This window comes from Gracilinanus agilis, chromosome 3 (genome assembly GCF_016433145.1).
Source record: "Gracilinanus agilis isolate LMUSP501 chromosome 3, AgileGrace, whole genome shotgun sequence".
Lineage (NCBI taxonomy): Eukaryota > Metazoa > Chordata > Mammalia > Didelphimorphia > Didelphidae > Gracilinanus > Gracilinanus agilis.
The window spans coordinates 615,469,832-615,483,274 of record NC_058132.1 but is presented as its reverse complement, the minus strand read 5'-3'; the positions used below and the strand labels follow the sequence as shown (position 1 = coordinate 615,483,274).

At 36.1% G+C, this 13,443-nt stretch overlaps 1 protein-coding gene across 1 annotated transcript in view; it reads left to right on the top strand.

Annotated features, from left to right (window-relative positions):
• Positions 1–12,123, top strand: part of USP37 (ubiquitin specific peptidase 37) — a 60,464-nt gene extending 48,341 nt beyond the window's left edge. The window contains exons 20-24 of the mRNA XM_044667552.1: positions 7,300–7,360; positions 8,898–9,013; positions 9,871–9,940; positions 11,006–11,144; positions 11,728–12,123. Of these exons, the coding sequence (XP_044523487.1) occupies positions 7,300–7,360; positions 8,898–9,013; positions 9,871–9,940; positions 11,006–11,144; positions 11,728–11,815 (474 nt within the window). The 3' untranslated portion in view covers positions 11,816–12,123. The remainder of the gene's footprint in view (positions 1–7,299; positions 7,361–8,897; positions 9,014–9,870; positions 9,941–11,005; positions 11,145–11,727) is intronic.
• Positions 12,124–13,443: the final 1,320 nt, after the last annotated feature.

Here is a 13,443-nt window from a genome sequence, read left to right as displayed (position 1 = left end):
AATAATTTTTACCTAGGTATTTTAAAAGTTATTTATTTATTTTTAATACCTTACCTTCTATCTTTGAATCAATACTCTGTATTGGTTCCAAGGCAGAAGAGGAGTAAGGACTAGGCAATGGGGGGTTAAGTGACTTGCCCAGGGTCACACAGCTAGGGGGTGTCTGAGGCCAGATTTGAACCTAAGACCTCCCATCTTTAGGCCTGCTGCTCCCTAAAGTTATTTTTTCAGTTGCTGAAAATCCACCTTTTCTTCCTTCCCTCTCTTCCCTTCCCCCCCAGGGAAAAAGAAAGAAAGAAAAAAAAATATATATATATACATATAATTTTAAATTTTTCCCATATTGGCCATATTCAATCTATATCGTAAGACCATACTTCTGTCAGGAGGTGGGTTTATCATGTTTCGTCATGAGTCCTCTGGAACTGTGGTCAGTCCATGTTGTTGATACTATATAAATTGTTCTCTTGGTTCAGATCACTTCCCTTTACAGCAGTGGTTCATACAAATCATCCTTGGTTTTCCTGAAACTATCTCCTTCATAAAAAACAGTAGTTTTCTATTGCATTCATATACCTTAATTTGTTCACCATTCCCTAATTGATGGATACCTTTAATTTCCAATTCTTTGCCACCACAAAAAAGAATTGCTATAAATATTTTTGTACATATGGACTCTTTTCTTCTTTGCTCTCTTTGTGGTATAATCAAAGGGCATGCAGTTTATTGATTTGGGGGCATAGTTCTAAATTGCTTTCCAGAATGGCTTGACCAGTTCACAGATCCACCATGGTGCATCAGTTGCCTGTTTTGCTTCTTCAGCTCCTTCAGCGTTTGTCATTTTCCTTTTTATCAGCCAATCTGAAGATGTGAGATAGAATCTCTGAGTTGCTTTAATTTGCATTTTTTTTAATTATTAGTGACATGGAGCATTTTTTGTATGGCTATTGATACGTTATATTTCTTCTGAAAATTGCCTATTCATATTCTTTAACCATTTATAACTAGAGAATGACTCATATTTGTACATTTAAATCAGTTCCCAATTTAACTTAGGAATGAGATATTTATTTTTTTCCCCATTTATATACCTCTTCTAAGTTTAGCTGCATTGGTTATTTGCATAAAAACTTTAGTTTTATGTTATCAGAATGATTATTTTACCTCCTGTGATCTTCTTTGTCCCTTGCTTGGTTAGGAATCCTTCCCTTATCACTAGAACTGAATAATTTCTTTGCTCCTCTAATTTGTTTATAGTGTCACTTTATGTCCAAAGATGTTTGGAACTTGTCTTGGTACAAAATGTGAGCTATTATTCTATATCTAGTTTTTCCAATTTGCCAATTTTTTCAACAGTTTTTATTGAATAGTGAGTTTTTACCCAAATAGTGTGGGATTTCTGAGTTTATGAAATACTAGGCTACTTTGCTCATTTACTTCTGCATAATGTGTACTTTATTCCACCGATAGACCTCTCTATTTCATGTTGTTGTTCAGTCACTTCAGTCATGTCTGACTCTTTGTGACCCTATTTGGGATTTTCTTGGCCGAGATTTGGTTTACCTTTTCCTTCTCCAGCTGATTTTATAGATAAGGAAACAAGACAAACAAGGTTAAGTGACTTGCCCAGGGTCATGTAGCTAGTAATTGTCTGAGGCCAGATTCCAGATCTTCCTAAATCCGGGCCTGATGCTCTATCCACTGTGCCATCTAGCTGCCCTGTCTTTTTCATAATTGGTACTAAATCTGGTACTGGCAGATTACTAGTCAGTAGTACTAATACTAGACAACTAGCTGGCACATTGGAGAGAGTGTTGGGCTTGGAGTGGGGAAGATCAAATCCTCTGCAAGACTCTTAACTTCTGCTTTTATCAGTTTTGTCAAATATAAAATGGGAATAAAAATAGCATCTACCTCACAAGATCGATCATATGGATTAAATGAAATAATTTGTAAAGGATTTAGCAGTGCTTGGTACTTAATAGACACTATATTAAAAGCTTATTCCCTAAGTTATTTTTATGACTATTGCTTTGTAGTACAGTTTGAGATGTCTAGTACAGTGAGGGCTCTTCACCCACCCACCCTATCTGCTCCATTATTTCTCTTTGGATTCTTTTCTTCTTTTTTTTTTTTTTCTGAGAGAGAAAAGTTTATTACCAACTAAAGTACCTCTTAAACATTTAACCTGTGAATCTTATTTATTTATTTGTTAGAAAGATTTTCCATGGTTACATGATTCATTTTCTTTATCGATCTCCCCCACCCCTCACCCCTGCGCCCCGCAACCCCGCCCCGGTGGCCGAACATGCATTTGCATTGGGGTGGTTTTAGAGTCTACATCCCAAATCATGTCCACCTCAACCCATGCGTTCAAGCAGTTGCTTTTCTTCTGTGTTTCCTCTCCTGTAGTCCTTCCTCTGAATGTGGGTAGCATCTTTACCATAAATCCCTCAGAGCTGTCCTGGGTCATTGCATTGCTACTAGTACAAAAGTCCATTACATTCTATTTTACCACAGTGTATCAGTCTCTGTGTACAATGTTCTTCTGGCTCTGCTCCTTTTGCTCTGCATCACTTCCTGGAGGTCTCTCCAGTTCGCCTGGAACTCCTCCAGTTTATTATTCCTTTGAGCACAATAGTATTCCATCACTAGCATATACCACAATTTGTTCAGCCATTCCCCAGTTGAAGGACATATCCTTGTTTTCCAGTTTTTTGCCGCTACAAAGAGGGCAGCTACAAACATTTTTGTACAAGTCTTTTTCCTTATGATCTCTTTGGGGTACAAACCCAACAATGGTATGGCTGGATCAGAGGGCAGACAGTCTTTTAACGCCCTTTGGGCATAGTTCCAAATTGCCATCCAGAATGGTTGGATCAGTTCACAACTCCACCAGCAATGCATTAATGTCCTAATTTTACCACATCTCCTCCAACATTTATTACTTTCCTTTGCTGTCATGTTAGCTAATCTGCAAGGGGTGAGGTGGCACCTCAGAGTTTTTTTGATTTGCATTTCTCTAATTAAAAGAGATTTAGAACACTTTCGTGTGCTTATTGATAGTTTTGATTTCTTTATCTGAAAATTGCCTATTCGTGTCCTTTGCCCATTTATCAATTGGGGAATGGCTTGATTTTTTTTGTACACTTGATTTAGCTCCTTGTATATTTGAGTAATTAGACCTTTGTCAGAGTTTTTTGTTATAAATTTTTTTTCCCAATTTGTTGATTCCCTTAAAATTTTGGTTGCATTGGTTTTGTTTGTACAAAACCTTTCTAATTTAATATAATCAAAATTATTTATTTTACATTTTGTAATTTTTTCTAACTCTTGCATGGTTTTAAAATCTTTCCTTTCCCAGAGATCCGACAAGTATACTATTCTATGTTTGCCTAATTTACTTATAGTTTCCTTCTTTATATTTATGTCATCCACCCATTCTAAATTTATCTTGGTATAGTGTATAAGATGTTAATCTAGACCTAATTTCTCCCATACTGTTTTCCAATTTTCGCAGCAGTTTTTGTCAAATAGTGGATTTTTATCCCAAAAGCTGTACTCTTTGGGTTTATCATAGACTGTCTTGCCGAGGTCACTTTCCCCAAATCTATTCCACTGATCCTCCCTTCTGTCTCTTAGCCAGTACCATATCTTTTCTTCTTTCAATTAATTTTGTTATCATTTTCTAGTTCTATGAAGCATTCCTTTGTTAGTTATGGCACTGAATAAATAAATTAATCTAGGTAGTATTGTTATTTTTATTATTTTGACTCAGCCTCTACCCATAAGTACTTAATATTTTTCTAGTTACTTAGTTCTTTATTTGTGTAAAGAATGGTGTGTAGTCGTATTCCTATAGTTCTGTGTGTACCTTCCTGGCACAGACTTCCAAGAATTTTGTAATTCTGTAGTTTGTTTTATTTTTTAAATTTTTTCTTTATTTTTTATTTTTATAGTTTTATTATATTGTATTTATATATTTTTAAATTTTCTTTATTTTATTCCGGTAACATAGCTACATATAACTTTTCTGGTGTTACATGATTCATGTTATCTCTTTCCCCTCTCCCATTGTTGATAAGCAGTTTTACTGGGTTTTACACATATTATGTAAAACCTGTTTCCATATTGTTCATTTTTATAATAGAGTAATCTTTTAAAACCAAAACCCCAAATCATATACCCAAATAAATAAGTGATAAATCATGTTTTCTTCTGCATTTCTAATTCTGTAGTTAGTTATTTTAAATGGGATTTTTTATTCTTCCTATTCCTGCTGGGTTTTATTTGTAATATACAGAAATAATGATTTGTGTGGGTGCATTTTTATATCCTGCAACTTGTTGAAATTATTGTTGTCGTTACTTTTTTAATTGACTCTAATGTTCTCTCAATCAACCATCTGCAAAAAGGGATAATTTTATCCTCTTGGCTATGCTTATTCTCCCAGTTGTTGTTTTTTGTTTGTTTTTAATTCCTTCTAGCTAGCACTTTTAGTACTCTTATCAAGTAGCAGTGTTGGTATGTACTTACTTTTTACCCCTGACCTTTTAGGAAAGGCCTCTCCTTTATCTCTATTATAAGTAATGCTGACCCTTGGTTTTAGATCGCTTCCACATAATAAGGAAGTATCTATTTATTCCTATAATTTTTGGAATGAAAAGCATCCTATTCCCTATAGGTATAGGTGGGTATCTTTTAGAAACTTTTTTCTGCATCTCTTGATGTAACCATATAATTTTTCTTGTCAATATAGGCAGTTTTTCTAATATTGCAGTAACTCTGCATTACTGATATAAATCGTTCCGGATCCCAGTGTATAATCTCCCAAGTCCTTCATCTTCTTAGACCCCCTCTATGATCCTTGATGATATTGAGGTTCCTAGGGAACATATATTATCATCTTATAGAGTATAATTATTTCAACTTTGTTTAGGCCTTTATGATTTCTCACACTTAACCTTCATGTTTTCTCTTGAATCCCTTATTTGTATTTCAGAGTTTCTATGTAGCTCTTAGAGTTTTTTCTTCAGGAATACATGGAAGTCTTCTATTTCATTAAAGGTCTATTTTTTCCCCTTGGAGAATTATTCTCAGTTTTGCTGAATAAGTTATTTTTATTAGCCTATATTTTTTGCCTTCTGGAATATTATGTGTAATATAATATTACATGCTCTCTGCTCCTTTATTGCAGTGGCTGCTAAATATCATATGTGATCCTGTGGCACCTCTATATTTGAATCCTTTCTTTCTGTGACTGCTTGGAATATTATTTCTTTGACTTGGAAGCTCTGCCTTTTAGTTATAATATTCCTGGGAATTGTCACTTGGGTGTTTCTTTCAGGAGATGAGCAGTAAACTCATTTTATTTCCATTTTAGCTCCTGGTTCTAAGAGTTCTAAGCAGTTTTATTTGTTATTTCTTAAAAATAATATGTCTAGTCCCCCTTTTTCTGGAATGGCTTTCATAAAGGTTGTCCAATGCGTCTTAAATTCTCTCTCCTTGTTCTATTTTCCAACTCACTTGTTTTTTTATAATAAAATACCTTGCATTTAAAAAAATGTTTTTTCAGTATTTTGGCTTTTGATTTTTCTCATGAAGTCCTTTGTTTCTATTTCATATATTCTGACTTTCAAGTAGCATATTGCTTGAAGTTTGTACCTTTTGTGCCAGACTTTTAACTCCCTTTCCAAATCTTCCATAACTTTTGTTTCTTTGCCCATCTCACCTCTAGTGCTCTCATTTCATTTATAAAATAATTTTAAATTCTAGTTTCATTTATTCCAGGAATTCTCGTTAAGCTTATGGCTAAGCCATATTTTTCATTGAATTTTAGTTGTAGATATTTTGAAATAATTATTTTCTGGGTTCTTGAGCATCCCTGGCTCCATAGTAGTTGTTTTTTGTTTTTTGTGTTTTTTTTTTTTAGGGATAGTGGTCAGTGAACAAATATTGATTAAACTCTATTGTGTGTTAGGCATTGTGCTAAACACTGAACATTTGTTTGCTCATTCTTCCAGCCTTAGTTACTGACTTTGGACCTTGTGTTAGGGTGAAGGAATGCCTGTGCCATACTTAATCCTGTTTTGGATCCTTCTGCTGGTCTCATCTTATACAGAGTATGGTATTATTTCAGGATCTTAGGGATATTTCAAGCTAAGGACCTCCCCGGAAGAGTGAGCACTGCCCTCCTGCTTTGAGCTCTTCAAGTTTCTGAGCCAAGCATTGTGTAAGCATCATAGTTGTGGGCAGACTGCTGATGATCTCGGCTTCTGTCCTCCAGCTGGGCTCAGAATGACCGCTCTGCAGGCTTCCCTGAGACAGAGCCCCACAGCTGCTCTTCACTTCACCCTGGCTTTTTGCTCACTGCATAGCTTAGGGTCTGTGACTGTTCCTTACTCCGGGGCCTTCACCCCCAGGTGCAACCTAGTACACAGAGCCAGCCCTTTTGTAGTTCCGAAATTGGAATGTTCCTTTTTGGAGGGCGATGGGTAAAGTTCTGTGTGACATGCTCCTGGCGGGGTTTCCCATCCTCGTTGTCTCTATATGCTAACTTGCACTGTAAAAGGACATGCCTAGATTTTTTTTTCTCTTGAATTTCCCAACCAGGACTCGGACTAGTATGTTTTCTTGATCTTTGTGGAAGAGTCGTAGGGGGAGAGCTGGATTATACTGCCTCTTCCTATACTTTCACATCCTCTGAGGCAACTAGGTGACTCTATGGATAGAGCGCTAGACCTGGAGTCAGAAAGACAAATTCAAATCCAGCCTCACTTACTAGCTTTGTGATCCTAGGCAAGTCATTTCCCCCTGTTTGCTTCAATTCCCTCATCTGTAAAATTAACTGGAGAAGGAAATGGCAAATCACTACAGTATCTTTGCCAAGAAAACCCCAAATAGGGTCACAAAAAGTTCGACATGCCTGAAACAATAAAAGGAAATGATTGGAGTTAAATACTGATATCTAGGGCCAATTCTGGCAGTCTGAGAGACAAACTACATTCTCTTCATCAGGTCATTCAGAAGTTTTGCACTTCTGATTAATAATGCACAAGAATAAGAAACATCAATTAGAGACTTTGCCTTATTCCAAACATTAGATACATAATCTGAATTTAAGGTTTGTTTCAGTTTCTTTCTTTGTTACAGAAAATTGAATGCTTTTAGGTAATGAGTATTGCTGCACATAAAACTTCTAATACTCAGTGTCAAAGTTGTTGTAGAACAACTTCAGTGGAAAAAACAAAAATTATAATGAACTTTTAAAACGAACTAGATTTTTGTGTTTTCCTTTAGGAGGCCCGAGAACAGAAAGAAGATGATGACCTCAAAAGAGCCACAGAGTTAAGCCTTCAAGGTGTGGTGATATGTGTGTTTTTACCAACATTTCAATCAAAATAGTTTTTCTTATATGAATAATGCTTTAAAAAAATTTAAAGTCACTGACAAATGTTTATCATTTTATTTTCAAATGTTTTAAATATATAATTTTGTTTGGCATGTTGTAAAATTTAAAACTGGTATGAGTCTTTGTTCTTTAATAAAATGTTTCCTTTTTAAAGAGATTCAATGTTATTTAAGATTAAGTAAAAATATCCTAGCATTCTATATACTCTTGATACCTCATATATTAGTAATCTCCATAGAGCTTCACCTCTCAAAACATGTCACTGAATTTAAATTTACTAGCATATTTGCCTATCTTGTACTCCAAATCTTAATAAGCTATGTTTACATTTATTCTGTACAACTAATATAATGAGTCTCCACAGCAGATCATTTAAAAAATATTATTGTCTTAATTGCAGATGGATACTACACAAATTGAAATAATTCCATAATACCATATCTTAATTCTGGGCCCAGACAAGACTTCAGTCAAATAAGGTCCATCTGAGCAGAGCTCAGACTAATAACATTGTAAACATTTTAATTATTTCATGTGCCTGTATTCAACCTAAAATGGAAACCAATTGGAGGTTTCTATATACACTCCATATGTATTTAATCTATTTTGGTAATTATTTAAGCCATAAATCCCTATATAAATAAGGGGGTTAATCTACCCTTTTAATATAGCTTTACTTAGAATCCAGAAAATTTAAGGAGCTTTATGCTATTGGGGAGTGACTATGCTTGCTTTTAATTAATCCTATCATTACCACAGAATTATGATTACCATATTTTAATATGTTTATTTTTAATTGGCCACTCAATCATTAGGAGTTGGTAGTTTTAATTTTCAAAATACTTTTTATTATGTATTCTTAATAGTCCAGTGATTGCCGAACCTCAAATCCCAGAAAATTAAGAGGGTACTTTGTTATAATTCTCATGTTCTATTAGCTTAAAAGAGAAAAAAATGACATGCAGCAGCAACTAGCTGACTTGGTGGTTAGAGAGCCAGACCAGGAGATGAGAGACCCTGGGTTCAAATGTGACCTCAGACACTTCCTAGCTGTGTGACCCTGGACAAGTCACTTAACCTCAATTGCCTAGCCCTTTCCACTCTTCTGCCTTCGAATCAATACTTGGTATTGATTCTAAGACAGAAGGTAAGTGTTAAAAAAGAGAGAGAGAATGTGCCAGTTGATTGTATAGAGCTTGAAGAAGCTTCATTAGGTACAAAGTTCTATTCTCTCTTTTTCCCCCCCCTCATATTAGACCCTGGGCCCCTCTTTTATAAATAAAATGCCTCTCTAACTTCAAAGCACACAAAAGATGTTTCTGTTACCATTTGTGAGGTGTCTGATAGGCTGTGGCTTGCATTAGAGTCATTGTCGTTTTTATAGTTCCCTTTTGCTTTCGATGGCACTAGAATCCAGGCTTTCTTTTGCTCAAGTCTCTTGGTGTGTTTGCCAAATGTCTTACCAATCCTTGTCTGTGCCCTTCAGAATTTAACAGTTCCTTTCTGGATGGAATGGGCTCTGATGACGACTCTGGGAATGAAGATGTTTTCGATATGGAATACACAGAAGCTGAAGCAGAGGAGTTGAAGAGAAATGCTGAGGTGAGGCTCAGGCTTTTCTCCATCTTCCCTTTTTTCCCATTTTTCTGTCAAGGAGTGTGCTGTTATTTTGCTGCCAGCTCTTTTATGTTTTGCTAAGTTGGCATCAGTCAAGTGCTTTTTATATTTTTTATTCATAAATAAAATAGTGGAGTTAAAAGTAAAAGTTTAACCTTTTTTCTATATACTCAATGAGAACTGAGAAATATGGCAGTTTGGAACATATGACTGTTACCTTCAAATACCAAAGCAGGTATTCCTAAAAAACATTCCCTTTTCTTTTTTTTCCAACAACATATTGACTTAGGCCAGTAGGTATTGAAAAAATATTTGATAACTAATCCTAAAACATCTTATGATTCTTGAGTTTAATATTTTCTATATGGTATGCACTTAAGAGCTGTTAATTGGATTAAATTAGGATTATATATTCACTTTATATAAAGATTACATAATGTATATAAAGTATTCATGGTTCACCACATTTTGATAGATTCTAGGTATACCAAGTATTATGGTTCAACTATAAATTCTTTGATGTTCAGGCTTAGATTTAATGTTTTATTTTAATTTTTCTTAAACCCTTACCTTCTGCCTTAGAATCAATACTACATATTGGTTCCAGCACAGAAGAGTGGTAAGAACTAGGCATTGGGGGTTCAGGGACTTGCCCAGGGTCACATAGCTGGGAAGTGTCTGAGGCCAGATTTGAATCCAGGATCTCCTATCTCCAAGCCTGGCTGTCTATCCACTGAGCCACTCAGGTGTCCCTGCTGTTTTATTTTATTTTACTTTTTCTTTTTAAATGATGTTTTATTTTAGATACAGAAGTAATGCTCACCTTCACTTGTGTTTTTTAGACAGGAAATCTTCCTCATTCCTATAGACTCATCAGTGTTGTCAGCCATATTGGAAGCACATCTTCTTCAGGTAAAAGATCATTAGAGTTTTCATGTGGTAGAATTATAAATCTCTTAACTTGTCTGGATGCTCTGGTCAGCTGGTTCTGTGACTAGGAGAGGCTGCCTCCTGAAAGTCTCTGATATTATCCTTGAGGACAAAATAGAGATGGTTTTTATGAAGATGAGATGAAATAACTTATGTAAAGTGCTTTGAAAATCCTAACGTGTGTTAGCTATTGTTAAATAGACTAGTCATAATGCAGTTAAATGAATTGAGAACTGGTTGGGAAACTGAACCCATAGTCTAGTCATTAATGACATATATCAGCTTCAATGGATATTTTTACCAGAGTGCTGTAGAGAGCTTGTCCTTGTACTTTGTGCCCCGTGTACTACACTTCCCCAGAGAGTCCTTGACCCTGCACCTTGCTCAGCATTTTTATGATTTTGATGAAGAAGCTCTACTTTTGAGATAAACAAACCTATGAAAGGTAGCTAATTTGTTACATGAGTATTAGGAGCCAGTAAAGTTCTAACAAATTAGAATAGTGAGCTTCATTGAATAGAATGAGATTTGGTAGGGATTCATTCCATTTAATTTTTAAAAATCAGTTTCATCAATATAGGATTGGGAAAGCATGGCTAAACAATAGTTCCTGTGGAAAAAAATCTGGAAATGAGAGTGTTCAGTGCACTGCAAGCTGAATTGAAATTTATAGATATTTTAGGTGTTTATACTTTTTTAGGATTTATAAAATAAAAGGCTATAAAAAATCATTTTGATTTGTGGGATATTTTTGTTTTGAGTAGGGTTTTTCCTCCTCCCTATAACATGCAAAGCATTGTATATAGAAGGCTGGCCTTGACGAACTGTGTGTTCAAGTTCAGATATATTCTGACTTGGGATTCTAGTTAAGGCACTGAACCTCTTAGTTCTCTGAAAAGCTTCTCAGCACTCTAGACTGCAGAGAATGTCGGTCTGCTTTGCAAGGGGAAGTTCCCCACTAAGGCAACAAAATCACAGCTTCAGCCTCCGTCCATTATGAAGCCTCAGTGCTGTTGGGAAAATGATTGCTTGATTTTTTTGTTTCAGGTCATTACATTAGTGATGTGTACGACATTAAGAAGCAGGCCTGGTTCACTTACAATGATTTGGAGGTATCTAAAATCCAAGAGGCCTCTGTTCAAAGTGATCGAGACCGGAGTGGTTACATCTTCTTTTATATGCACAAGTAAGCGTCTGGCCCAACTAGGACTCGGGCCAAAAATTGCCTAATTTTTTTTGTCTTCCTTTATCTTGTTATAAAATATTTAGGTATTTTTGCCATTTGGAGTTTTTATTACCTTTTGTTGCCTTGAAATTTCTCATAGGCTTAGTATTTTCCTTCGATAATACTATTAGTAGTAATTCTTCTTAAATCATACTCCATCTTCAAGAAGTCCTAGAGTGGGCGGGTGGTTCCCCGGGATCTCGCCTCCCATACTTGGTGATCCCTTACTGCGGATAACAGAGATCCAGTTTTTAAAATCTGTGTGCCAGAGAAATTCTCTGAATTCAAGTATTTAATGATTTCTGAACCCCTTTCATCCATCATTTGTGATGTGGGGGGTTGATTACCTTTCATTTTTATAAAACGGTAGCTCTAGCCAAGGTCTGAAAATGTTTAGGCACTATTAGCAAATTGTTATAGAGACCCCAAAATTCAGGGTAAGAATTGAAAGGAGAGACTGTTTTTTTCTGAGAGAATAGGAGTCATTCTTATAGTTAGCTCTGCATTTACACTTGATCTCTCTTTTGTTGATTTCCCCTTCTAGAGATATCTTTGATGAGCTGCTGGAAACAGAAAAGGCCTCCCAGCTGCTTAGCCTGGAGGCTGGGCGGACCACCCGGCCAGCACTGTGAGGAGCCCACTCCTGGGGAGGCGGGCATCTGTGTGTGCACATGCACGGCTGTCTCTCATTTTCATGTTCTTTCCACCTGAGGAGAATTCTGAACTTAGAACTGACACAGGAGTGACAAACAGCTCAGGGCCAAACCAAAACATAGAAAGCTTCAAACCAGGGAAGTTCTCCATGCATGGAAATCCTTGAACCTCACACCTGTAGCTGATCAGCCTGCTCTCCAAGAGCAGAGTGGAGCTTTCTGTTGTTCCAGGAACCTAGACACACACACACCTACACACACACACCTACACACACGCTCACGCTCACACCTACACACACACACACACACACTCTCACACACACACACACACACACACACACACACCCCTGCACATGCGTGCGCGTGTGTGTTTGTATATATCGGACAGAATGGAGCCTTAAAGAGTTAGAATGAGCCACAAGACTTTGTTTGCTCAGAATTTGTAGCACAGTTAGTGTGGAGAAGAAACAGAGACAGTGACAGGGTGGTTTAGTTTATTCAACTGGGAAATGGGTGAAGAAACCGCCTGTATCACTTGCCATTTGTGTTTTTTATGTCCTTCAAGAGCAGTTTGAGCAATACTTTATAACTTTGAGTGTATGTTTCATTAGTAAAGTTCACTGGAACCCCAGCTCTCCACAAACACTAATGATAGTTCTTCCCTCCAAGAAGGATGTTTCTGTCATTTGAAATGAAGCATGTTTTGGTTATTTATCATTATTTCATGGGTTTGTAACTCCTCTACAGTTTACATGCAGTTCTAGGAAATGAAATGTTGGTGCTGAGGAATGTGTTGTAACATTTTCATCATCCTTCACAGTTTTTGCTCATTGTACTCTTTGTGCATTTAAAAAAATGTTTTAATTCACACAGTGTATTCCTTTATTCAGTCAGCATCTGTTCTTGTTACTGGCTTCTTTTCATTTATTCTAGGGTCATTTCCACTTGAGAATAGACATCAACTGTTGCAGGTTGCTTCTGGGGTTAGCCAAAGCAGTATATAAAAATCGGGCAAAAATGTTGCCCTGAATGGGACCCATTCACAGATGTTCTTTGGAAGATTCCTTATCTTCCTCATACACAAGAGATCAAAAAGTGATTCTTTACCCCAGACCACTCATCCAGACCCAAATGTAAAACTGAGTGTGCATTGGGAGCTGTAGGGTAGGGCTTAAACATATAAAACTATTTTCTGTTCCTAAAAAGACTTGAGTTAGTCTGAACTGAGGATGATTTGGATGGGTCCCAAAAATTATAAAGAAATTTAGTAAATTGACCTTATTCATTATGTACTTGGAATTGTGGGTAAATGTGGTTGAAAAATTAAACATATACATTTCAGTAATTGCTCAAGTGACAAAACATTGGCTAAGCAGCTTGGGGAACCATATAAAGATTAATTTGTTATAGATAGAACTCTATAGAAATCAGTTTTGTTCTCTTGGCTCAATCATTAGGTTCCCTTGCATCTTGGTGTCATAAAGCACCCATTTATATTTTTCTCATTCCTTTATTGCAAAGAAATGTGTTAAGAACTATAGGTTTGAATCTGGGACAGAACTACAGTTTTAATACCATATAAAACATGGGTTGGTTTTTTTGTTTTG